The sequence below is a fragment of the Poecilia formosa genome, unplaced genomic scaffold (assembly GCF_000485575.1).
Source record: "Poecilia formosa unplaced genomic scaffold, Poecilia_formosa-5.1.2 Scaffold15, whole genome shotgun sequence".
NCBI classification, from domain to species: domain Eukaryota; kingdom Metazoa; phylum Chordata; class Actinopteri; order Cyprinodontiformes; family Poeciliidae; genus Poecilia; species Poecilia formosa.
Window position 1 is genome coordinate 325989 of NW_006799954.1, and position 27121 is coordinate 353109.

Sequence of the window (27121 nt, forward strand, 5' to 3'; positions counted from 1 at the left end):
TATATATTAAAATGTTTTGTTTTATTCATTAACTCCTGATAATTCTTTTATGCGGGACAAAAAGTTACAGAATGATAAAAATTGCTTGAAGGAAAAAAACAGAAAGAAAGTTGTGATATTTTATCATTTTATTAGAAACCACATCTTACGTCTCAAAAAATATTAAACTCTGTAAACACATAGACCACATAGAGTCTTTACTAAATAAAAATATAAATATATAAGTTACATCTGCACTATTATCATGAGCCATGGCGGAGCAGTTCATCCTGAGGTTCCTCCGAACTTATTTCCTCGCTCCAGCAAAGTACCCACATGATGTCCGACAATAGCAGCATCTCTCTTCAAGTCCTTATTTGTCCAAAGAGCCAGTCCACGGGGTCTTTGCCCCTGCTGTCTCGTTCTCTGCTCATCCTGAGGGAAAACTCCTCTGTGCTGTGCGAGGGCAGACTGGCTGCTCTGGAAGTCCTTGGTGTGCGTGAAGACACACGGGCGGTTTTAGAGAGCTGATGCTGCCGGGGGGACCTCTGGAGTCTGACGGGGCCGTAACTCGTGTCCTCGACAGGCCGCGCAAGGGCTTGGATGCTCAACATGTAGTCGTCCAGAGAGTGGGATCCCTGGGGTTGTTGCAAGGAGGAGGGATGGACAGGCAGGTCCTCCAGTGTCTCAGTAATTGTGGGTAGTAGAGGCAGAGACATTAGCAGCCTCTTGTTTTTCATGCTGCAGGAATAAGAAGAAAAACAAACTTGTTAGAGACTACTAAAATTCTGTTTGTTGTTATTCTAATTTATCATTAAAAACTTAAATATTATGCTGGCAAAACAGTGGAGTTTTACTTTGCTATTTTTTTTAATTGTAAAATGTTGATAGTATTGTATAAAACAAAGAGAAAAAAGAAGAATCCTGCTCACCTTCAGTGTTTGAGTTTGGGCTCTTTGAATGCTGGGATAAACTGAGTGCCGTCTAATCCGTGCAGCAGAGTATGAGAGGACTTGAGCATGCGTCCAGGCTTTATAGGCTGGGTGCAACACAGTGATTAACCACCTTATCCAAAAATAGCTTCGCTGACCTTACTCACATCTGTGTGATTCGGTGCGAGCGTGTACATTCGAGGGTGTGTCTGTGCATGCTCAGGAAACGCAGGAGTGGCGGGTTAGCAGAGTCCAGTGCTGCAGCTGCGCTCTGTGTTTACATAGCAGAAACAATGAAGCCCTGGAGTAACTGCGCACACGCACACGCACACACACACACACACACACACACACACACACAGAGAAATGTTTCTGTCCAGTGTTTTGCCTGGAGGGGAGGTAACTTTCCTCATGCTGTTCAGTCTAAAATGAAGTCAAAAACAATGTTTACATGTTGAATTTAATATAAAAATATAATCTTGTTATGAAACTATGACAGACCAGTAGGAGTTCAAATGGGGGGAAAAAATGTGTCAATCATGAGGCATTCAGGCAAAAACAAAATGTTTCTTGTTTATTTAGACATATGAAAGATGTGCTTTAATGGACTTGGACTTTATGTACTGACTGGTAGAGGAAACTAAAATCCTTGTAGAGTGTGTTGTGAGCTTGAGGCTTAATTTACATCAACCTTTTTCTTTTGGGGGGATTTTAAGAGGCATTTAATAAATAAGGAAAGTTCATATTTTTCAAAAAAAAAAAAAACATAAAACTGAGACACAGAAGGAAAATCTCAGGAGAACAAGAAACAACAGGCAGCAGAAGAAACCAGCTGAAAAGGCAGAAACCTAAATGCTCAAACACTCAGTGGGGCTGATTCTTGGAATGCCTCAGTAAAACATGTAGCAGAATATTTTATATGACATGGACTGTCATATCCCTAAGGTTTTACTTGTAAAAAAAAAAACAATCAAGAACCCCGTATAATTATCTTTCCACTTCACAATTACTTTGTGTGGGTCTGTCACATTAAAGTCAAATAACATACATGGAAGTTTGTAATGATAATGTAACAAAAGTTTGAAAGAAGTATGAGAAAGTAAAGTTTACCCAGTGTTTATCTTTATTTCTGTATGTTTACTATTTAAAGTAAATGATTAAAGCAGAAGCTTTACTGCATTTTGACTGAGCTTTTTGAACATTTCTTGAATCATTTCTCCCATTTGCTGTTTTCTTGATGTTTCCAGTGGTTTGTTTTCTGTAGAGTAGAATTTAACCCAAAGGCAAAACAGAAACCCAGACCTTGCATCACCTGATCAGGCCGACCTTTTAACTTATAAAAAACTAATTTTTGTCTTATCCTTTTTAACTTTGGTGTTAAGATCTCCGTGACAATCTGATTGAAACAAGTAAAGCCTATGTTGAAAGACCCATGTTGTGTTGCGGGTAATGACTTAGAAATGGTGGTTATATAACAAATATTATCAAACTGGGGGAACAGAGAGCCTTCTTAGTCTGCAATTATAATATTCACAGCTGCAGTGTAATTTATTTCCTGTTTTTATGAAAAATAAGCATAATTAGCTGCTGACCTATGCCAAACTATTCAGGTCAAAAGATTTTCATTACAATTACTATTTCTCCTACATAAGTCATAGACATAAATTATAACAGTTTTCCCTGAAGTAAAGGTTATTCAGAACTATTTTTGTTCTCTAAAGTTATTCCCATTGATGTTAAATTAAAAGCATCACCCTGCGCCTACGTGACCTACAGCACTCGCTCTTCTCTGATGTCGCCTCAGACGTGACTGTACTCCTCCACTGTGGAAAAAGGGGACAGCCCAACCTGACTGACTTTCTCCAGTTTTCAAGGCTTCCCCGTGCGGCTGAATGCAACTGTTCCAGCACGTACACCTGAAACGGAGCCGCCGTGGCCGTCGGCCAAGCAGGATTTCCTCCCTGAACATTTCTGTTGATTATTGTTGTTCTGCGTGGTTCTCTTTGTGCAGGAGGATGGACAGCTCATCCTAGAGGGGCTGCTAAACATTTACTGGGGACTCCGCCGACCAATAAGACTTCAGATGTTTGATGACAACGAAAGATTTCGTCTGAACAGGTTAAGCTGTCTGATCCGTACTTCATACAGAGGCCTTGATGGGCTCAACTGAGACGATAAGGTCACGTGAGAGCAATACTCTCTTGTGAAAACCTGAAAAAGTCATTGTTAGCGCAGTGAAGTTGCTAACTTATATCAGAGTATTGCTCTTTGTCATTTGGCTAATTGTAGCTTTTCACTTCCTTGAAAAAATAGCCTTGCAGATGAAATTACACTGCTGTCAAACTATCTGACCAATATCCAGATTATAGAAGCTTTGACAATCACCATCAAAATGAAATTTGGATTGGATTATTGATATGGAGGATGAAAAGGAGTGGTTATAAGACTGATCTTTGTAGGACACCTTTGTCTACAATAAGTGAGTTGGAAGTGAAGCAAAATTTTTAGTGATCCATTTGAACACTTTACATATTTTGAATAAAAAATATTTTCCCCAGTAAGTATAACAAATAAATACAAGTTTAAAAAAACAAAAAAACAAAAAACTTAGAATATACCATTTAAATTGTAGGTCTTTTTAAAAAAATATTGTAATTTGATTTGAAAATATATGTGGGTACTTAGTTGGACATAATGACATGAGAACAGTTTTAATATGTGTTGTAGACTCAGTGAACAGCTATATAGTTGAGGGGTTAAGAAACTAACATTTCCTTTCAGTCTTCACTCAGGAAAGCAGGCAAGTCATTTTAAGTGCTGAAAAAACGTATTAAATCAATATTCATGCAATGGGTTGTCGTTCACTGTTATTTGTCCACTCCTGGAAAAGCCAAACAGCCATAAAATTAAGAGAAAATAATAAATGAACGTTCTTTTCTCTTTCAGGAATGAAATATCTACCGTGGCAAAGCAAGCATCTGCAGAGTCCAATAATAACTCAGTGAACGGAGAACCTAGACCAGCTGGTGAGCGCAAACACGTGCAGCCATTCCTTCTTCCCTACCAACACAAACGCGCGCACACACACACACACACACACACTGAGACCTCCTGGATTAATGCAGATTACCAGATTACACGTTGTGAGAGATTAAACCCTCGCAGGTGCTTTATTCAGCAGGTCTTGTGGAAAGCTTGTCTCACGTGTTATAGTTTCCTCATATGCCAGCTACACCAGATCAGATCAGCAACACTATAAATAAACAGAATTACACTCCTTATGTCCATCACGTTGGCTTTTGCAGCCTCTTTGGTCAGTTGCTCCAATCTGCTGCGACAGATAAGCAACAATGCAAACTTTCTTTATGCTTATTTTATTTTTATGTGTTGACAACTCTGCAATAGCATGTCCAAGCAGCTCAGTGGATCACAAAAATACAGTAACCGAGGAATGTAGTAGTGCTTATAGTTGCATCAAGCTGATTGTCTAAGAATGAAAATTTAAGTGGTTTTGTCATTCAGAATCTAGTGTCACAGATTAAGTTGTATAGACAATCTTGCTTTGGTTTCATTTTGTGTCCCAACAGAGAATGGGTGGAAGAAAGTCCTATTTAAAGCACATTGCATACCCAGCATTCATAGATTCCGATATCATAACCAGCTGGAGATATTTTGCTTTAGCAGTTTTGGAAGTCAGTAGAGAATGTTTTTCTTTTTCTCAAACAACCTTAATCACAAACCATTTCTATATATTGGTGCTGAATTAGTAGTGTTTGTTGAAGCTGTTTTAACAGGGTACCGCTCATGACTAGAGCAGCTAAGACAGTCTGTAATTTAGGGTTAAAATTCTTGGCCGCTTGCTGTTAATCTTCCAAGCATTCTAGCGAGTTTAACTTTGACATTAGTGCTCTCTTTTACACTTACGAAAGCTGGAAACAAACTCTTGCTCCAAAGCAGAAACTTTCTCAACACAAACCTCATGGCTGTTTCTAACTTAAGTTGATACAGTTAAGCCCCAGCGTGATTCATATTTCTGATAGATTTAGTCTCAGAAGGATTTAATTCAGTCCATACGTTTGTCTCTGGAAACTGGAAATGAGACAGGTAATAAAACAAAGCAAACGGACTATCTTTCTTACAAAAAATGTTAACGTTGTTAGTGTTTAACCATTATTGAATATTTTAAGTCTAAATAATTTCACTTGCTAATATTTATTTGAGAAATCGCCTTTGCTTTTTCATACAGTGTCATGCAGAGTGGGGAGGGGATGCAGGAACAGCATTTTATGAAAAATTTGAAAATGGGTAAACATAATTTATTTCTTGCTTTAGACGGTGATATTGGGGGTCAAGAGGAAGAGGACTCCCCCCAGCTGCTGAGGACCAGGAGTGATGCTTCCTTCATGCGAGTTCAGAGGAGGACAAACACACACACTGCCGGAGACCTGCAGCGCCTGCGCACACACAGGTTCTCGATCAACGGCCACTTCTACAACCACAAGGTGCAGCAAACGGAACAATCAGCAATGTGGTCGCTTTAACAAATGCCCTCGTTGAGATATCCCCAGGTGCAGAGGGGCTGTGGTTTCCTTAGACTGTACTTCTGCTGAGTTTCACAATGGCCTGCTGTGGGCTGATTTCATTATGTGCCACAGAAAACAGACTTAAGGCAAAGTTACCCGCATTAGTTTCTGCTTGATTCAGCATGAGCTGATGTTGATGTTGAACAGAGTCCAGCTGCAGATGAAAGGATTTCCTTTCTCCCACTGCTTTCCTGGCCAAAATGTCCGACGCGTTCATGTTCAGGAACACGCACTCAACTTTTCAAGTGTACGAGAGGTTCTGTACGAAAACAAAATGTACGTTACTCAAACATATTGATTTATCTCTTCTTCTTCATTTAGACATCTGTTTTCACTCCAGCTTATGGTTCGGTCACGAATGTTCGCGTAAACAGCTCAATGACAACCGGACAAGTCCTCAACCTGCTGCTACACAAGTTTAGGGTGAGAACAAGATGCTGGCTTCAGTTTTTTTCTGATAAGTTAAACTTGAAATAATGAGCACTTGTTTTATTTAAGGTTGAAAACAACTCTGAAGACTTTGTCCTTTACATGGTACACGAGTCTGGGGGTAAGTCTGTATTTGCGATGGTTTTGCAGCTATATAGGTATTTGTTTTTGTTTATAAGCAGCTTATTTTCTTTTGTGCTGATCTGGTAGAAAGAACACGACTGAAGAATGATGAACACCCTCTGGTCGCTCGTGTGCTCTACGGGCCGTGTGAGAAAATCTCCAAAATCTTTATCACAGAAGCCGACCTGGGAGAGGAAGTGACATATGATGTGAGCCTTAGTATCGCTCATCGTGTGGCTTTGTTCTCTGAAACTGTTCAACATAAGTGATCCTTTTTATAATATTTTGATAGTTCTCAATGGGCCAATGAAGGATAGTTGGGCTAAATTTAGGAAGCTGATATATCCTGTTTTGGGACAAATTTAACAACAGATTAAGATGACTGAATATCTATTGTGATGTTGCTTGATATATTTAGTGCTTTCCAAATCTTCTTATCCTTAGAACTTTTCCACATTTTGCCAAGATAAAACCTCAAGCTTCCATGTTTTTATTCTCATTTCATCTAATAGACAAACACAAAGTAGCTTATAATTATTAAACAGAAGAAAGTTTTTTTTTTTTTTTTTTGCATTTTTAGATGCCTAAATTAAATACAGTATTCATAAGGCAGACTTAGAAAATAGAGAAAACTTATGTGCAATTTAATGCAAAATGTTTTATAAATCAACATAAATTTGCACATAATTGTGAAGTGGTAGAAAAAGAATTCATGATTTCCTAGGTTTTTTCTTTAACAATACATCCCTCAAGTCCTAAAATTTAATGCAAACAGTTACCGTGAAAAGTCACATAATTAGTGAACAGTCACAAAAAAATTCATATGAAACCTCTATAGTTCACCTAATGCCACAGCAAACACATGAAAGAGGTTTCTTCAAAATATTTCGCCTACACACCAAATATGATGTGTTGTGGAAAAGAACTGCACCATTCCCAGTGAAACATGTTGCATCATGCTGTCAGGATGTGTTCTTCCAGCAGGGACAAGAGCAGGAAACCTGGTCAAAGTAGATTGGAAAATAGAGGGGGAAAAAACTGGAAAATAGTGGAAGAAAAACTGTTAGAGGCTACAAAATACTGGGATTGAGGTTCAGTATTTAGTAGGACAATGACAGGACAAAAACAGTGCATGGCGCTAGATAGAGGTCGATGCTCAAAAACAAAGATTTGCTTGAGAGTGCAAAAGAAATGAAACTGAAATGGAGATTTATATTTTCTCAGGACAACTCTAAGCATACAGTGAAAGAAATGTTCAAATAAAGCTTTAGATCATTGCATTTTCATGTGCTAAAATGAATTTACATTTTTATTTGATTTTTTTTTTTTCTTTCCCCTTATAGGTTGCTCAGTACATCAAATTTGAAATTCCGGTTTTAGACAGCTTTGTAGAGAAGCTCAAAGAGGAAGAGGAACGTGAAATAGTTAAACTTACAAAGAAGTAAGTAAATAGTTACTCAGCAGGAAAAAAATAAAGCTCTCCACTCCAAGTATTATGTTTCATTATGCGAAGCTAATGAAACGTTAGCATTTTAAAATTGTTTTCTGCGGAAGAGAATCTTTCCTGTAACATATCCTGAAACGAAAAGCTCTTATTGACAGAGGTTAGTTTATTGCATGACAAAATAACTTCTTAATATTTCAGATCAGACTTAATGTTTAATGTGGCCAGCAATGTGACACACTATGAAGAGACTTTTAGCTAATCTCAGTTTTTCTCCAACTATGCCCTTGAATTTTAATAATGTATTAAACCTATTTAATGAATCCATTTCATATGTCTTTGTATGTGACATTATTTGTGCTTTTTCTCTCCTGCAGGTATAGCGCTCTGAGATCTATGATACTGCATCAGCTCGAAGGCAGAGGTCACAGCAGTGACCGAGTATGACTGTTTCTGTTTGCATGACCTAATGTAATTGGGTCTGTGGGCGGGTGGGTGTGTGCATACAAGGATTGGGCGATACACTAATGACTGTTGTTTTATTATGGGACCATTTCCCAATACTGTGATGAATGTAAAGTTGAACAAGTGCTTTTACTGAAAACTATACTTGTCATTTTGTCTGATCTAGTTTGTATCATTTATTCTCGATGCATTATCACACTTTGTATATGTAATTTTAATATTTACACATTTTTGGATAAAATTCCTTCTGCACATATTTATACCCTGTTTTTGTAATGATTAAATTTGTAATAAATCGTCCTAGTTGTTGTGCTGATCCCTGGATCTCTACTGGCACCAAGACAATAATCACAGCAAGTTTCAAACCAAAAGAATGTAAGAACAAAAACCAAACCCTTTTTTTATTATTTCCCTGACTTCCACTAAGAGATTAGCATTGTTTTTCTGAGTAACCTTTGCTTGCCAGCAAGTTCCCATGGGATGTATATGTGTGTCTGTCAACATTGCACAATGGAAGTATTCTGAGAGGAGGCCAGTTCCTTTTTCCCACAGTTTCACATGTGGAAATGCTATTTATTATTCAATGATGTCACAATCAGGTGACTTTTGTTGAGAGTAGATTATTGTTATACTGACATTAATACAGTTTTAATGAATTACTCGTGAAAAATAATGACACCCTCTAGCTAAAACTTTACAAAATATCTGAACAAGGTGAAAGAAATGAGACAAAAAAGTAATTCATTTGAAAACATACAAATAAAAAGCAGAAGAACTTTGGGGTTGTTTTGGATAGGAGTTTTTTCTTCCCATTTAGCATTTTCTTTTCCTCTCCACTGTTGCCCTCTGCTTGTTCAGGATGGGAGATGAAGTGCAAGAACTGACATAATCTGGTGACTTCTTTAGAGAAATAAGTTGAATTGCAGTGGAATGGTATTTCTACATATAATGTAAAACCTGTGAATTACTCACAAAATTAATTTCAAAAATTGAAAAAGATGAATCTTTAAAAGTATTTGACATATCACTTGGTATTATAATATTCTGCTTTGTTAGTTAGTGCCCACTAGATGTCAGTATAACTCAATGAACCTAACAGGATCAGACAAAAACAGTACTTTAACTTCTCAGAAAATAGAAGTCAAAGTACTGTGAATGGTAACGATCTAATTTATAACAAATTATGTTGTTTTCTTTAAATGCATGAAGATAGAGCCTGTTTGAAATAATTGCATTTGCAATAAGAGTTGTTGTTTTTTCTTCTTCTTCTTCTTCTTCTTCTTCTTCTTCTTCTTCTTCTTCTTCTTCTTCTTCTTCTTCCAAAGAAATAATATTACAAACACACACACAAAAAATAAAATCAGTAATTCTGGGTTCCATTATAGCATAATTGTTCACAATCTCCAGGGTTTGGGGATTCAAGAAGTCACGTGTTGTACTGTAACTAGACCAGAATGCATTCGGAGTGTTACACGGAGGGTTTTGTGGATGAACAACCAGTTCAGCCTCAGGTGAGCAAAGGCACAGCTCAGGTGTGTTCTTCATCCCCTCACCTCTGAATCACTTTCCAAGAAAGCCAGTCTTTATCTACACTTAGTAGCTCATAAAGCCGAGAAATCCGTGGGTCTTTGCGAACAGGGAAGCGGAAGTGTGGAAGGTGAATAAAAGGAGAAAACTCTTTGCAGAAATTAATCTGATGCACTGAACCAGACATGGCCGAGAATGTGGACGCAAAAATAGTGATAATAGGCTGCGGGATAGCGGGGATCGCAGCGGCTCACAGGCTGGTTAAATCTGGGTTCACTAATGTCCAGATACTTGAAGCGACTGGAAGAAGCGGAGGACGAATTAAAACTGGCAGACTGGGTAAGAAACCAAACTCAATACCTTTCCTCTTATGTCTGCAATTTGGTTTCTAGGAGACTTGCAAACAGTAAAACCAGATAACCTATTAGACATTATTTTTTAAAACATCATTTTAGATTTTCTACGTTTAAGAAAAAGTAGACTAGCCTATTTGTAATTTTTGAGTAATCTCTTTCTATCCTGTGATATTATCATCATTATTATTATTATTATTATTATTATTATTATGTAATTAGAGTAATTGTTGTGTATATGATTATAATTCATTTTCCACTTAGGGAATAACCCTTTTGAATCATTTGAAACAACGTTGTTTAACACTTTTTTAAGTTGAATCCATTCGCATCTTTTGTGTTCCTCCACAGGTAATACCATGATAGAAATTGGTGCAGCTTTTATCCACGGTCCGTCTGAAGAGAACCCAGTGTTTTGTCTGGCCCGTGACTATAACCTCCTAGATCCTAAAACCCTCACGCCAGAGAATCAAGCCGTGGACGTTGGTGAATATCCTCCTCTGGTTCCCAACTGGTTTACCAGTTCAGGTGAAAGGATTAGCAAACACGTTGCATTCCAAATATTTTTTTTTATTTTTTTATTTTATTTATTTTTTATTTATTTATTTATTTATTCAGGTCAGAAGGTGAATCCTGACGACATGAATCCTGCACTGGACTTGTTTCATGTACTCTTGGAAAATACTCCACAGTCCAAGAGTCACAAACAACGATCCTGGCCGAGTGTTGGAGATTTCTTGAGATCTGAGGTACATTTTCATACAGGAAGAAAAATCAAGAAATATCTCCTTTTTTTCACCAAAGCAAGGAAAAACAGAGATATGTAGGTGCTCAGATGTTTTTGATTTATTTATTCCTTTATGCAGGTTCGAAGGCGAACAGCAAAGAGGTGGAAAGATAAAGATAAGCACACCAGGCAGCTGCTGCTGGGTGCCATCAGTACTATGCTGAAGGAGGAATGTTGTTCAAGTGCTACTCACTCACTGGAGGACTTAGATCTGGTTGGATTTTCTATGTACCTGAGTATAAAAGGAGTGGACTGCACATTCCCAAGGTTTGCACACATGTTAAACCAGAAATAGCTGTCACCAGAGTGAGGGAGGGACTGTCGCTGAATTTACACTCCAGGATGTTTTGCTGAAATGTAGAAATAAAATATAACTAACAAAATTGCTTTGTTTCTGAAATACAGCAACCTTTATTTGCAGTTTTCATCTCTGCAAATTAGGGTTAATCGATTTCTGAATCATGTAGGATAGAAAACTAAATAGAAGAAAATACAAAAATTAATAGGATTTTTTTTTTAAACCAAGAAAGAGCTGTTTAACCTCTGAGATGCCACTTCAATTCTTTTTTACTCATCAGGAATTACAATACATGTAATCCCCGATAAATACAGAGTTGCACAAACTCAGTGCAATCTCCAAATATCTGCAGCTCAAATAGTTTTTATGTTGTTTCTCCCTACCCATAAAGTAGTCTGACTTACCGTATTTATGCTCTTGTCTGGCAGTGGTTCTGAGGGCTTAATCAGCAACTTGATGTCAGAGCTCCCCGCCGACTTGGTGTCGTACAGTCGGCCGGTACGCTGCGTTCACTGGGGCTGCAGTGAGAGTGGAGTGAACGCTGTGACGGTGGAGTGTGAGGATGGGGAAAAGATTAATGCTGATCATGTCATCGTCACTGTGTCTCTAGGTGGGCTTTTAGGCTATTTTTAGGCTATTTTGATCTTTTGGGCTTTTGGGCTTTATCTGCAAGGATATTTTTGGGTGCTTTTTACCTAAAAAGCACCTAAAAATCCAGCTGAATGAAAATGCGATGCTGCAAATGAGTGTTGCTACAACACATAAATGTCAAAAAGTACAAATAGAGGAAGTGAGTTTTACAGAGACAGCCTCTTGTAGTTTACAGATTTTAAGCTTTTTGACTATTGAGCTGATTTTTTCCCCCCCATAAAGCTCATAAAGGCATTACATTTTTTATTGTTTTTGTTTTGTTTTCACCCAGGATACCTGAAGAAACATCACTCAACTCTGTTCTCACCTCCTCTTCCTGGCCAGAAGCTGAAGTCCATTGAGAAAATAGGATTTGGAACATGTGACAAAATCCATGTTGAGTTTGAATCCCGCTGGTGGGATGCTGACTGTGAGATCATTTATCTGGTGTGGGATGATGAGGTTTGTAAAACGCCTCTTCGCAATTGTAGAGATTTTTCTAAAGAGCCTAAATCAAGATGACTTCTGCAGCATAAAAAGTTCTTGCTGATTATTCTAACACTTCTGAACCAAAAACCAGGTCTTAAGTCAATCTTATTGATATATATATTTTTTTCTTTTACAGAAGGATATTTCAGACCATGTGTCAGATATAAGCAAAAACTGGGTTAGGAAGATCTCATCATTTAATGTGGTGGAATCCTCTGAAAGGTCAGCAACATCACAGTGTTTTTCTCAAAAAAGATTTTAATTGAAATTTAATAAGCTAGCACACAAAGCAGTGAAAAATCTAACATCATGTCGACTATGAACCCCAAAGGGGAAGCCATGTTCTCTGCGGTTGGATTTCTGGACATGAGGCGGAGCACATGGAAACACTTCCTGAGCAGGAAGTTAGGCGTTCGATCACAGAGCTCATCCATAGATTCACAGGTGATCCTTACATCAGAAAAAAATAAGAACAGATGCTGTTTTCATAACAGGAATTTATAAAACTTTTTCCTGTAAAGCGACTTAGACAGTCTAATTATGATTACCCTGTAGATTTATGCATACATGGTATCTTCAAGTAATTAAAAAATACTTTTTTGTAGAGCTATGATCAATTGTTTTCTGTAACTGTACCATTTTGATAGACATTGATATTTACAGGGTAAACCATTTGCGCACCCATGAGTCTAATGACAACTAGTCACGACTGAGCCAAAGGTGACTTTCAAGTATTTCACGATACTCAAAAATAAATTAATAAGGGCGTTCATTATTTATTTGTAAAGCATGTAGCTACAAATACATGTATTTGTAGCTACATGCTTTACACTCTCCTATTTTATGTTTTTTCATAGAGATCAGTGTCAGTATTTTTTTAATCAAAAGTACAAATCTATGTTTGTAAATAGTCTGTTTTAACATATTTTCCTGTGTTTAGGAGACCTTACCATCATACCTAAGAGAATCGAGTGTACCCGGTGGTTTCATGATCCCTGGACGTTGGGATCCTACTGCCACCCAGCAATCGGTTGCTCAGTGCAAAATTTTAAGAACATGATGGAGCCTTTGCCAACGAGAGGAAAGCAGCAGGTTCACAAATTACATTTTTTTTTATTTAGACACAAGCTTATATTTGTCTTGACTGTGCACATGCAAAAAAAAAAAAAAGATAATCTGTAAAGCCTTTGTCATTTATGGACTTTATGGTTATGCTTCAGCCCCTGCAGGTGATGTTTGCTGGAGAGGCCACTCATCCGTGCTACTACTCAACCCTCCATGGAGCTCTTCTCTCTGGCTGGAGGGAAGCCGACAGACTCATCTCTCACTACTCTAAAACCAGTCCCCTCCATTCAGACCAGAAAAGTTAAAAATTAAACCCTCCTCAGCGTGAAATTGTAACTGTTGTCCTTCTAATCAGGTGACACCAGCTATGGAACATCTTTATCGTTGAACAAAGAATGTGTAAGCTGTTTCCCAGAACACATTAAACTCCTGAGTCGTCATAAATGTATGCTTTTATAAGTGACCGTTAAGATAGCTGGAAACTCTGGCGCAAGGTACACAAACTATAGATACAGAAAGGGGATCAGAAGAGGCAAAGTCAAAAACAGGCAGTTAATTAACCTGAAATATATGCAGCAAGTAACAAATACTCTGTAACTGTGGATTCAGTGGATGAATTTGGGGTCAGTGGGTCAAATGATATGAGACTATTGTAGTTATTTTTTTAGTTTCTGTACCCATTTTTCTCTGGCAGGGAAATAGTACAATGTTTCAGAGGTGGAAGGTAAAAAAAAACTAGAGCTCCAGATAGGTTTTCACTGTGACCAAGTTTGCAAACACCAAGGATGGACTTGAGAGAAGGGCCTGATGTCATCCATGCTTGCTACAGGGAAAACAACAAGCGACATAGCACAATCTGGACGTGGATGAACATAAAAAGAACCCAAATGTTTTCTTCATACCTACATCTAACGTTATAGGAAAATGGACAGAATTGGGGTCATTATTAATGCCATGCTTTAGAACCATTCAGTTAAATAAATTTGCAGACCGACCAGCCTGGCTATACTATCTGAGCAGTTTATGTAATGCTGTCATAGCATCATTTTTGGGAATGCTTCAAAGAGCAAGTGTAATGTAGGTGTTATTGTACTGTACATGCATACCTACATAAAGTCACAGTAAAACAAATCATTAGTTGAGCTGAATAAATGAAACGCATACAAATAAAAAGATAATTATTAATATAGAAAGTTAAAAGCAGAAAGTTTTTATTGTTTTTTTTTACCTTTGCAGATTTTATGCATATATGTCATAAATATAAAATTTAGTTAGATAAATATTTTAAACCTATTAATTAAAAATAAGATTTTTACTTTTAAGTTTTATTAGCTTATACAAGCCAATATGAAATTTACAAATTATCTTTTCCTTTTTTTTCTTGTATGTGAAAAATCCTTATCATCAATAATGCTTGAAGACATTAGTCTGCATACAATTACTCTTCACTTAGTGAACTGGGTTACTGAAACAAATACATTTTCAATTATATTCTAATACTTAATATGAATATACCATATACAGTTTAATAGCTTATTTAATAGTGTGTATATATAAGCTAATAGAAACTTAGCTACGTATTTTTTGCTAGGTTGTTTAATCAGTGAGTCATATACATGTACGTGGTAAATGTATATTTAATTTCCTAAATTTAATGTGAGTATAATTTATTTACTAACGGAAGAAATTTAAAAAGCTTTTATTTTGAAAGTCTGGACCAGAAGATATTTCCGTTGCGAGTCTTGCCATGAGGAAGTAGCAGGAGGCCGTTATCCAGAGCAAGTGTGCTGCAGCTATGGCTGGAAACAAGAACGTAAACATTGTTATCGTAGGCAGTGGGATAGCGGGGATCGCTGCGGCTCACAGGCTGACTACTTCTGGGTTCAATAATGTCCACATACTTGAAGCAACTGAAAGAAGTGGAGGACGAATTAAAACTGGCAGATTAGGTGAGTCTGGTGGGCTCAGAAACAACTTTCTAACTGATCAACCACATCCTAATTATTACAGTATCTGATTCTGACGATTCCTTTTAAATCAGATGAACATCTTTTAGTAGGGAAATTTCAATGTCTTAACAATAGAGGCAGGTTAGGAGTCTTTGTCAAACTCTGGCAGCTGGAAGTAGCCTGCCATGCAGATGTTAAATTTAAAACCACAGGTTGGAGTCATTGGTACAAATATGCTTAGACTTTTATGAGATGTCGTGATATACTTTTGCAACAGTTGTTTTTTGTTTGTTTGTTTGTTTGTTTGTTTGTTTGTTTGTTTGTTTGTTTGTTTGTTTGTTTGGTTGGTTGGTTGTTTAATTAACAAAGTACACGCAAGGTGCAATACATCGGGATCGATTCGGTTTCACAAACCCAGTAGCACACGTTACCATGGCAATCTATCCTGTGCAACTAGCCTGCTTCAGAGCAGGCTAACAGCCAGGCTTAGTTAACCCCGGCGCCTTATCTGTTCAGTCAGCGGTCACGCTGATCAGAAACCAATGTGTTATGTCAGTGATTCTTTTTTTGATATATATTCTTTATTTATTATTATTATTATTATTATTATTATTATTATTATTATTATTATTATTATTTATTATTATTTTATATGCCTGTGTTGGTCTTTATCACCCTTAATTTAAGTCTCACTGATTCATATTGGCGTTCAGTCAAGTCCCTGTATTATTTTAACATGGTAGCCAATGCAATTACTATCCATGAGAGCATTGCTGCTTTTCAACTGTGTTTCTGGGGCCTTTTGTTGATCTAGGTTTGACAGGAAAGTCTTTAATAGACAATTACATGTATGTGTTGAAGGGATAAATGGCTGATAAAGCAAAGGAGATGCAATAAAGTCAAGCTTATAAGTTGTAGAATACGCCCCCAAATGAAGGAGGACACTTCACTGGTGTACTTTTGCAACACAACGTGTTAACTCAAAATACGTTTAGAGCTTAAAATAACTTTAGTTTTGGCATACAGTTAAACAAATGCACAGTTTGTCACACAATATACCTATTTACATCATAAACAAACCTTGTCCCTCTATCAGCTGTTGATAGAGGCATATTAAATGTATCAAGTTGTGTTTAACGGGATACATTGCTGTTAAGCTGCCTTTTGTGCAACAGTTAAACAGGAAACTCTCCCTTCAAAATAAAGGCATCTCGAGTCAAACAAGAAATTAACCATAGCTAAAACCAAATAAAGACGATTTAGGAGAGATCTTCTAAGTTATTAGAATTGTATAGTTTAGGCTAACTGGCGACCCATCCAGAGTGTACCCCGCCTCTCGCTTGTTGACAGCTGGAAAAAGGCAAGGTGTAGGAAAATGGATGGATGGATGGTTGGTTGTTTGGTTGGTTGGATGGATGGATGGATGGATGGATGGATAGTTTAGGCTAATTATGCATCCAATTAACCCGCAGTTGTTTCCTATTGTATCTGGAGTGTTTGCTTTCTTGAGTATAAAGTGCTTCAATTCCCCGTAATCATCCATCAGAAATGTTGCTTGTTTAGTGTGAGATATGGCACACACATTTCATCCACACCATCAGTAAATCTGCAATCGACCTCATGGTCTCTTGAAGAAATGTGTGGACACATATTTACCTAAATTGCTTAAGCCTGTCTTTACATAGTCACTTCTTCTGAGCCTGGTTTGGCTTTAGTGAAACATATTCATCACATGTTTAACACCAAACCCACCTGAATTGTTTAAATAAGAGGCGTGGCAGGCACACCTTTTGATTGATTAATTCATTTCTCACTTAGTTGGCTATTATTTCAATAATTGATTAATCGTTCCAGCTCTAGTGGAGACATCAAATGTTCTGTGCATTTGAATGCCTGAGTCAGATCTGAAAGAGGGCAAGTTGGCCAACATAAAAGTGATTCAGATCCACCTGCTTCCTGTTTTTTTCTGTTTCCTCGTGTTCCATACACTTTATCTGTAAGACATGAAGATCGTTCCTAGTTTTGATAAGCCATAACCTTTGCATTTACATCGCTGCGCTGTGCTTGGCACTGAAAAAGACTTCAAAGGCTGTGTCTACTCTGGAACAATAAGATCTTATCTGTAGCCCTTGTTACTACTTTGTGGAAGGAGGTCAAGCGTTTTCATCTAACACTTAGAACTTGAAATACAGTGGTCTGCCCAGAAGAATTTACACAGCAGCTGTGCAAACATTTCAGAAATGAAAAAGAGCATACAACTAATTAAAACATAATTACCAAAATGCGTACTAAAGCTTACTGTCGCAGAGAGGAGAGTGTAGTTGAGGTATCATTTATGAAATTATGAGCAGAAAGATTATATTTTCTGTTATGGAAAAACAAGAAAATATTATGGTCAAAGCAAGCAACAGTATATGATTTCTCTGATCAGTCTAATATATTCAGGACAAATTTAACTGGTATAACTCTTTTTGTTGAAGTAAAGTTACTGGGAAGAAAATATTCCAGTTTTGTAATGATTGTTGAAATGTTTCCTGTGTAGATGATAAAATCATTGAGATTGGGGCAAACTGGATCCATGGACCCTCTGAGGAAAACCCAGTATTTTTTCTGGCTCGTCATTATGGGCTCTTGGACCCAGAGGCTCTGACCCCAGAAAACCAGGCCTACGACCTGGGAGGAGAAACACCCTGGGTTACCAACATCTTCAGCAGTTCAGGTAGTCAACACTCTGAGTCTCGCACAGCTCACTTATTAGATCTGTTATGTTAGTTTGAAAAATGAAACAAACCTATCTCTAAATCAAAAAAAGTATGTGTTTTTATCACTGTATGAAAAAGCAGATCTGTGATTATATACTGTGGCATACATGTAATCAACTGGAGAATTTAATATTTCTTTGCTTTCTGTCATGTGTGCAGGTCGGAAGCTGAGCGAGAAGGACATCTACCCAGCTCTGGAGATGTTTACCATGCTGCTGAATGAAAGTTCAGAGTTTCAGAATCAACTGGGAGAACCCTATGCCAGTGTGGGAGACTTCATACGCTCAGAGGTTTGTTTCTTACATCATTAACCAAAAACTAAGGTTAGCTGTTCATCTATGAGATTCGGTTTTCCGAGATCGGTTTCCAACCACCGTGACTGACTGCATTATCTGAGATGATTTTTTTTTATGTGTTGTTTTGTTTTGTTGCTGTGTGGAGGTGAGACAACGATGTGTGGAGAAGTGGAAAGACATCGACTCAGCCAACAGATCCCTTCAGCTGTGTGTGATCAGCGGCATGCTGAAAAGAGAATGCTGTGTTAATGGGTCACACAGCTTAGATGAGGTTGGTCTGGGGGCCTTTGGCCAATACAAGACCTTTCCTGGATTGGACTGTACATTCCCAGGGTATGTACTTTGACTTTGTGTAGTTGTGGTGGAACAATCTCACATACAGCGCTGTCCACATTTGTTGGCCTATCTCTTAGAAACAATAATAATAATAATAATAAAAACAATAATAATTTCTGGAAGTAGCATAGTCTCACAGAGGAAAACTTGTACAAAGTTCCCATGGTTTTTATAAGAGAAAAAAGCCCACAGCATCACAAGTCCCTTAACTATTAGCAGAAATGATGTGCTTCTCGACATTTGTTTTGAACCAAACCCACCCGAGTGTTTGCTGAAAAGATCATTCTTGGTCTTTTCCGACTGAAGTGCATAACTCCACTTAAAGTTAGAATAGTGTTTAATGAACTCCACATGTTTATATATGTGATGGTAAGACAGAAAGGCTTATTCTCTGCATTCCTCCCTGTGTCTGGTGGTCATACTAAAGACTTGCTAACCTTAAAATACCACTTTTTTTGCTATAGTTCTCCAATACTGAGCTTCTGGCTACTTGGAAATATGTTTCCTGCTCTTTATTCCATGCTATTTTTTACTTTTTGGTTTTTCATGGTATAATTGGGGTAGAATTAAAGGTATTGCTCTGGCCCCATCTCCTTATGCTCCTTCTTTACCAGTCATTCCTACAATGTTGGCCAGCACTGCTGGGCTTTCAGCAAAAGTCAGTTTAATAATTTATGCAATTTTATTGCTTATTAATCAGAAGCATGTTGATTCAGGGCAGAATGTATACATTCTACTTTTATCTTTTTTTATTTGTCTTCCTTTTTTTGTATAGTGGCTATGAAGGTCTGATTGCAAACTTGATGTCAGAGCTCCCGGATGACATAGTAAGGTACAATCGACCTGTGCGGAGTGTCTTCTGGAGCAACACCGAGAAACAAAGCTCAGTAATAGTGGAGTGTGAGGACGGGGAAAGGATGAACGCGGATCATGTCATCGTAACGGTGCCTTTAGGTAATTTCTCTCCAGCATATTTGTCCTAAAAACGTTTATTATTGTATTCTCTGCAGTCCCACGCAGATCAGTTTACCAGTCCTAACTGGAAATAAGCCACTGAATATGCTAAAAAATGCCTTAAACTTCTGTTTTGTTAGGATACTTGAAGAGACACCATACACGTCTGTTCCGCCCTCCTCTCCCTCTTCACAAGCTGCACTCCATCCAGAGGCTCGGCTTTGGAACCAACAACAAAATATTTGTGGAGTTTGACGAGCCGTGGTGGGATGCTGACTGTGATGTCATTCAGCTGGTGTGGGAGGATGAGGTGAGACAAAGAAAATCTGCAACAGTTGTCCTACAGACATTTTATTCGTCAGAGGGATTATATGTCAATTAAAACTTTAGCTCATTGATGGGTATTTTTCTCGAACCTACATAAAAGAACCACAGACAACGTATATGAATTTTATGACCAAGCTTTTGTAAAAGGAGAAGACTCCGCCAACCGCTCCTCCGAGCCGTTCACAGAGTGTTCTGGTCTGCTTCCGCGTGAGCCCCTGTTTTATTGTCAAAGCAGAACAGCCACAGGGAGCAACCAAGAAAAACAACAGAGGTCGTAAAACATTTAACCCAAACAACTAGCAACCCAGTTCCAGGTGTGATATCTGATCTACGGTCTGAGCCCGGTTCAAATCTCGGTCAAACTGTCAATAAAGAAGAGGGAAGATAAACATAAGACAACCTAAGTTAGGAGGTATTCCGGTTGATAAGAATTTAAGGTCTGAGAAACACAGAGTTAACTGTCTCACATGAAGATGAACAGACAGTCGTGACCTCCAGGTCAGTTTATACACACATAAGGAAGAGAACGCTTTAAACTGAAAATCACAATAATACTGATTAACATTAGACTGAATATGAACTAAAGTAATAACAAAATGATAATACCAAAAAATCCCTAACACTCATGACTTTATGTTCCGTGTTTGTTTTCTCTTCTGCTTTGGATCAGGACGCGTTGGTGGATCAGGTCTCAGATGTGAAGGGTTCCTGGATAAAGAAGCTGTTTGGCTTCACTGTGCTCAAACCCACTGAAAGGTCTTCAGATACAAACAGCTCTGACACTGTCCAGCTTATGCTGAATTTCATGTGCATGTTTCACTATTGGTAATGCATGTGTTTCCTTGCTATGTCCTTCAGGTATGGTAATCTTCTCTGTGGGTGGATCGCAGGGCATGAGTCTGAGTACATGGAGACACTGCCTGAGGAGGAGGTCACACATGCTGTCACACAACTTGTCCGCAGATTCACAGGTGAGTTTTGAAGAATAAAGAATGCTAAGAGGGACCTCATCTGAAACTGAGTTGTTTTTTTTACTATTATATTTTAGCTCTTATTAGTGAGTCTTTCTTTATTCTGTCTGAAAAACATCTTCCCAACATTTCCTGTACGGCGTTACGTGGATGCCGTCCTAGCAGAACCGCTCAGTCTTATGTCACTATTTACAGTTTCAGTTATCAGGACCCTTCAGTATGTTTGGATCTAATGTTTGTCTTCAGGGAATCCTTCCATCACTCCACGGAGGATCCTGCGCTCCCAATGGTTCCAGGACCCCTGGACAAACGGATCTTACAGCTACTTGGCAACGGGCTGCTCACAGCAGGATCTGGAGAACATGATAGAGCCTCTGCCACCCAGTGCATCAAAAGCCCGAGTATGTGCATGTAGATTGAAGAGGTAGACAGTTGCATATCATCCGACGTGCGCTCATTTAAAAAAGTAATTTGATACAAGGCTTTAGATTCAAGATTCCTAAAAGCCAGAGGAATAAAAATCTGCACTTAAAGTGTTTCTTTATCCTATGCATTCATCCTTCCATCCATCCATTCGTCTTTTTTTTTTTTTTGCAGGTTCACTAAGAAAAGCCTCACCAATGTAGAAATATGTCAGATAAATGAATCATGATCATTTCTATTTAAAAATTGGCAAAAACAAAAACAAAAAACAAAAGGACCTGAGAGAAAAAGAAGTAGTTGAAATAAAAACAAAGTATTGTTTGGCCTTTTCAACATCCAGACGTTAATTAATCAGAGGCGGGTCTTTAGGAGAGATTTGCATAAATCCAATTTTTATCAAATGACACAGTGTTTCACAGAGGACAGAATTAAAACATCTCAACAACAGTCCAGGACACTGATGAGGCAAACATTACCTTAATTTATTATTATCATGTTAATAAAGTGATAATACAGTCTAAGGTGTCAAGTACATGCCTGTGCTCTTGTCTACCTAAGGTTGATCAAGTGTTTTTATATTATATTCTCACAGATAGAATCTTTACAGTGTTTTAACTAGACTGTATGATTATATTTTTGAGTCTTTTTTCTAACTTTTTAAATTCTTTCCAGCCCCTGCAGGTGTTGTTTGCTGGAGAAGCCACTCATCTCTACTACTTTTCCACCGTCCACGGAGCGCTTCTCACTGGCTGGAGAGAAGCTGACAGGCTCATCGCCCACTACACCCCCACTAATCCCTCCAAGCGCCGAATGTCAAAGCTTTAAAAGTTTTGACATTGCTGAAATAAAAAGATTTTGCAAATGTATGCAATGTAAGGCTTACTTCTATGAAAAACTGTTATACATAAATTACAAAACGTGGTGTTTTGTAGATAATTTAGACTCTAATTCATTTAAAATTGGTTACTTAAAATTTGGAAAAGCTTGAATGAGCTAATGGCTTGTATAGTAGAAGATGTATCAATCCAGAGCTTTAAAGATGCCACTTGCATACAGGTGCATCTCAGTAAATTTTAATTGAAAAATTAATGTTTTTCAGTAACTCACTTCACTAAGTGAAACACAATATATTGCTTAATTGTCTAACCAACTAATGTTTTCAAGTAGTTGTGATGATTTTCCACTTAATGAAAGGGCAACATCTGAAATTATAATAATTAATTGGACCAATAAAAACATCTTCAATACACAAATGCGGGTTTTATGAAAAGTGTGTCTACTATCTGCTTAAAGGTTATTTTTTTAAACGTTTTAATCAGAGAAATTAGCCTCATGGGAACACATATTCCAATTAACTGAAATGTTCCTGCACACTTATAGCCATATGGACCTTTTTGTAAAATTTTAATAAGAGTACATGTGCCATATTAATTATGAACTACTTTTTTTTTTTTTAAAAATGCATATTAATTTATAAATAATTTTCTTGTCACTGTATCAATCAAATTGGTATTTATGAATTAATTAACTGTGAATAAATTTTACATTTGTCATTATTTTATGTGAAGTATTGTATGGCTTAAAAGCTGAAGTTGTCAAATCCATACTGTAAAAAAAGTTTGATTACCTCTGTCACTTTTATTGTCATTATTATTAAAATTAGTGTGACTTATTTAGCATATCAATAATCTTCCAAAGAAAATATGAATTTCTGACACATCTGACTTGTCCGTATTCATTTTTTTTAATTCTTAAAACTCTGCCTTTTTTGTGAATAAGGATGCATACAACATCCTTATTCACAGGGATCCCCATGAGAAAGATCTCATTTAACACTTGTTAATTGTGTTTTTTGTTTTGTTTTCTTGTTTTGAAAAGGCATACGTGGAGAAATCTCCTCACGTTTGTTAAATGTAGGTAAACAAATAATCTTTAGATCATAAATATATCCTGTTCTGCCTTTTTTTTTTTCCACTCAAGAAGTTCCGTGGTTGTCAGCCTGTAGAGGGCAGTATTGCTTCCTTGAAGCGCTGCGGAACGGAGTTGTATGGAAAATATTCGAGTCGGTATGTAAACAGTGTAACACATTGGACATTGGGAGTGTTTTTCTTATTAGAGAAATTTATGTACAACAAGTGGCTAGTCTAACCTACTTAAATTAGCTTAGACTATCTCTGGTGATGAAACTGTGTCAGACTCTCAGAAATGCCGACAGATTCAGGACAGTGTTTGACTTTGGAGGCCGGGAGGTGGCTCACTGGTTCCCAGGACACATGGCGAAAGGTGACACACTCATCTACAGTTATATACAGGCTCATACAAATAGCATGGTAGTTGTTTAAATGTCATTTGTTAAGTAAATGTTATGTATTTATTTATGAATTTTTGTTGTAAAACGGTGTGATGGTTGCAGGGTTGAAGCAGATGAAAGCCAACCTCAAGAATGTGGACTGCATCCTAGAAATCCATGATGCCAGAATATCCTTTAAAACATCTCATTCTGAATTAGGCTTTTACTTTGATTTGAATAAGTCCACATTATGTCTGTGAGCCATTAGTGATATCAAAAATCCTCCAGTTTTTGTGTGATTGATTGAACAGAGCTCTGTAAAATGCTCAAAGCTTGGGATGTTGTTTCATAACCTAACCTTGGGTTGAACATTCAGTGTTCACGGAGGGATTCATAGAGCTTTGGATTATAGTGATTGCATTTCATGCACATGTTTATTATTAAGACATTGAGGAATATTTGTTAATTCCTGAGTCAAAGCTGACAACTTGTGATATACCTCCAGATCTCTACTGTGTGCAAATGTTTTTTGTTGTTGTATTTTTTTGTTTGTTTGTTTGTTTTTACAGTCTGTCATTGGTTTGGTCATAGGTTTACTTGAACATGTACTATTTTTCTTAATAATGACCAAATCCCCTTGTCTGGAAGAAACCCCATATTTCAGGACACACTGAATGTAAGGCCACATCTCCTTGTTCTGAACAAGATGGACCTCGCTGATCTATCCAACAAGCAGGTGAAAGGACTGGCTTACATGTAGAATAGTATATATTTTTAAACAATTAACCTCTCTAACAAGATATTTATATTGTATTCACATTCAAACTGCAGAAAATCTTGAAGAAACTAGAAAATGATGGAGTGAGGAATGTGCTCTTTACGGACTGTTTAAAGCAAAGAGATGACAACGTCAAAAAGGTAAAGATTAACTTGAGTGTAAACAAGTAGCTTGCTGAAGTTAAACATAATTAGTGTGATTCTTTCCCTTTTTATTTTTCTGTAGTTGGTGCCACTGGTGATGGAATTAATTAAGACCGGTGACCGTTTTAACAGAGAGGAGGTTGGCATACTGCATTAATACATGTTTTTATTTGAGTTCCAATTTGATACACAACACGTTATTTCCACAGTTCAGTACAGATATTTCAGCCGTTATCACTCATTACCAAATACAATGCTGTGCAAAAGTATTTACATCTGATGGAAGATTTCCTCTGCTTCGTAGCAGCCACTAACTGCAATCTATTTTCGTCACATTTTTTAAATGAGATCTAACTTCACTAAGCAATGCAAAATTGTGAAGCAGAAGGAGAAGGAGCATGGTTTTCAAAAATGTAGATCTGAAAGTCCCCTTTACTCTGATCCACTACATCTAATTAGTCCTGCATTCCACAAATCTGGTCTGTGTGGCAAGAAGAACGCTGTCGTTGAAGGAAAACTGTAAGAAGTCTTGTTTGCAGTCTGACACAAGCCGTGTATGGAACGTGGCTTCGTATCACATTTATTTGTTAGAGTGGCTCAATCAATAGACCAAATTCAATTGAGAATCTATGGCACAACTTAAAAAAATGATGTTGGTGAGCATTCTCTCACCAACCTGAGTGAGCTTGAGCTGTTTTACAAAGAAGAGTGCTTACGGCTTAGGAGGTTAAATCCAAACTCACAAGTTTAGATCTTTTTTTTTTTCTTGTACAAGGTTTTGAAAAAATAATAACCCTTCCCTAACCCTTCCACTTCACATTCATACACTACTTTGTGATGATTTCTCATGCACAAAATAAGTTTTTATTTCAGGCAAAATGTGGGAAAGTTTGAAAGGTATGAATACATATGCAAGGCACAATAAACTCTGACTGTTTTTCTCTATTGCCGAGTCCATGTATATTGTGACAGCGTTTCTCTCACAGAAATAAATGAATAAATGCAAATCTAAGCAGTATCAGCATGAGTTCATAAATTTTACATTATATCAATATAATTTGACAATAGTGTATATAATTTTGCCTGTTTTTTTTTTTCAGTTACTAACCATTCAAGTCATCTTTCATTCTCCTCATGCAATGTTTTCAGAATAGAGATTACTGTCTCATGGTGATCGGAGTGCCCAATGTGGGGAAGTCATCACTTATTAATGCATTGAGAAGAACAAATGTTAAAAAAGGTAAGAAATAATTCATAGCTTATAAGATTAAATTATATTTTTGGCTTCTTGGCAGTGAATGTTGGGATTTTTATGTAAATTTCAGGCCGTGCATCGCGAGTGGGTGGGGAGCCAGGGATAACTAAAGCCGTCCTGACTAAAATACAGGTGAGTGGAAAACGTGTCTCATTCTGTGACTTTATTGTCTTTGTGCACTGATAGCCGTGCAATGTTTGAACAAGTCCTGGTTCTCAGGTTTCTGAGAGACCGTTGATGTACCTGCTGGACACACCCGGCGTGTTACCCCCTAAGATCGAGAGTGTGGAGACGGGCATGAAGTTGGCTTTATGTGGTGAGCTGAACACAGTTCGCATGATTTAGGTCCAACTAGAGAGTCGGTATTCCAAATAAATGTTTTATCTTCTACCTCAGGAACTATCCTGGACCATTTGGTGGGTGAAGATGTTATTGCAGACTACCTGCTCTTTTCTTTGAACCGACTCGGGAAGTTTGGGTATGAATTTGAATTTCTCGAGTGTTGTCTTTATATCACGCCTGCCGTATTCCTCACTCTTAGGGTGTTTTGTGTGCAGATATGTAGAGAAATATGACCTCCAAGAGCCAAGTGACGACATCCAGCACGTCCTCAAACGTATCGCTGTGAAACTCAGAAAGACTCAGCGAGTCAAAGCCATCACTGGAGTAGGTGAGGAAGAGCAAGTCCTTACACTTTCACGTGGCATATCCAGTTGTTATTAAATATATATTCAGTTGTGGAAGTTGTTTGCTTTCATGCTGAGTCTAATATTGAAATAATGTTGTCTGCACAGTAAAGATGAAACCACGGCCAGCAGCTTTCTAACTTTAAAGCTTTAAGATAATAAAATCTACTGATCAGCATCAATGAAGTACAAAGCTAACATTTGAGTCTCTGTAGTTTTATGCCGCAGGTTTTCTACCGGCTTCATGTTTGGGGACTGAACATGGAAAAATATTTATTTTGTGTCGGGCGAACTATTTCGGTCTTGTTTTGGATCATTAATATGCTTATAGACTTAGTAATGGCCCGTTTTTTTGTTTGTTTTTTTTTGCCATCTGCTAGATTTCCCTTCGCAGTAGTTCATTATGCCATTCCACAGCATTAAGGAAGTGAAACAGGCCCAGAGCATCACAGATTCTCCACTGTGCTTAACAGTGGCCATCTTGTACGTTTTCATGTTGTTGTTCCTCGTTTTATACTAAGCAATGAGTGTTTCGTTCTAACAAAACTTAGCTTTAGACTCATCTGACCAATACAAATGGTTCCAATTAAAGTCCCAGTATTGATTCCACATTTAAACTCAAAAAATAAACAGTATTTTACAAGGGAACATTAATTTCCCACCAAATAAAATGATTTTCCAGAGTGATATTATGCTACTTTCCACACATTTTTACATTAAAAGAAATGCTACTATTTTATGACTTCATAGAATTTTTTTTTTTTTTTTTTTGTCTGCTTTAGGAAACATCACTGTCACCATCCCAAACTACACAGCAGCAGCTTACAATTTCATCAGAGCATTTAGG

General features: G+C 37.5%; 4 protein-coding genes across 7 annotated transcripts in view; all 4 read left to right on the forward strand.

Moving 5' to 3' along the window:
• Positions 1 to 8625, forward strand: part of rassf4a (Ras association domain family member 4a) — a 25449-nt gene extending 16824 nt beyond the window's left edge. For all 3 annotated transcript variants that reach the window (XM_007546081.2, XM_016668451.1, XM_007546080.2), the window contains 8 exons: positions 2923 to 3029; positions 3858 to 3937; positions 5244 to 5413; positions 5816 to 5917; positions 5993 to 6044; positions 6134 to 6255; positions 7390 to 7487; positions 7868 to 8625. In XM_007546081.2, the coding sequence (XP_007546143.1) occupies positions 2923 to 3029; positions 3858 to 3937; positions 5244 to 5413; positions 5816 to 5917; positions 5993 to 6044; positions 6134 to 6255; positions 7390 to 7487; positions 7868 to 7937 (801 nt within the window). In that variant the 3' untranslated portion in view covers positions 7938 to 8625. The remainder of the gene's footprint in view (positions 1 to 2922; positions 3030 to 3857; positions 3938 to 5243; positions 5414 to 5815; positions 5918 to 5992; positions 6045 to 6133; positions 6256 to 7389; positions 7488 to 7867) is intronic.
• A 652-nt stretch (positions 8626 to 9277) lies between these two features.
• Positions 9278 to 14101, forward strand: LOC103134031 (peroxisomal N(1)-acetyl-spermine/spermidine oxidase-like). Of its 2 annotated transcripts, XM_007546085.2 has the most exons (11): positions 9279 to 9612; positions 9770 to 9821; positions 10187 to 10363; positions 10454 to 10584; positions 10702 to 10889; positions 11349 to 11530; positions 11843 to 12012; positions 12176 to 12261; positions 12371 to 12483; positions 12980 to 13131; positions 13260 to 14101. In XM_007546085.2, the coding sequence occupies exons 3-11, from the start codon at positions 10195 to 10197 to the stop codon at positions 13407 to 13409; spliced, it is 1341 nt and encodes a 446-aa protein (XP_007546147.1). In that variant the 5' UTR covers positions 9279 to 9612; positions 9770 to 9821; positions 10187 to 10194; the 3' UTR covers positions 13410 to 14101. The 2 variants fall into 2 exon arrangements, with proteins under 2 accessions (XP_007546146.1, XP_007546147.1); XM_007546084.2 differs by having other exon boundaries at positions 9278 to 9821.
• Positions 14102 to 14819: 718 nt separating this feature from the next.
• LOC103134033 (peroxisomal N(1)-acetyl-spermine/spermidine oxidase-like) lies at positions 14820 to 22570 on the forward strand. The gene is made up of 10 exons (XM_007546086.2): positions 14820 to 15053; positions 17596 to 17772; positions 17975 to 18105; positions 18257 to 18444; positions 19223 to 19401; positions 19542 to 19711; positions 20399 to 20484; positions 20587 to 20699; positions 20946 to 21100; positions 21795 to 22570. Exons 1-10 carry the CDS (start codon positions 14900 to 14902, stop codon positions 21945 to 21947), a joined length of 1506 nt encoding a protein of 501 aa, XP_007546148.1. The 5' UTR covers positions 14820 to 14899; the 3' UTR covers positions 21948 to 22570.
• Positions 22571 to 22780: 210 nt separating this feature from the next.
• mtg1 (mitochondrial ribosome-associated GTPase 1) lies at positions 22781 to 27115 on the forward strand (the record flags this gene model as incomplete). Its single annotated transcript, XM_016668453.1, has 11 exons — positions 22781 to 23405; positions 23536 to 23600; positions 24044 to 24148; positions 24244 to 24330; positions 24416 to 24472; positions 25483 to 25573; positions 25659 to 25720; positions 25808 to 25904; positions 25985 to 26066; positions 26146 to 26258; positions 27057 to 27115. Coding segments are annotated over exons 1-11 (921 nt in total), but the record flags the coding sequence as incomplete, so codon positions are not given.
• Between the last annotated feature and the right edge of the window lie 6 nt (positions 27116 to 27121).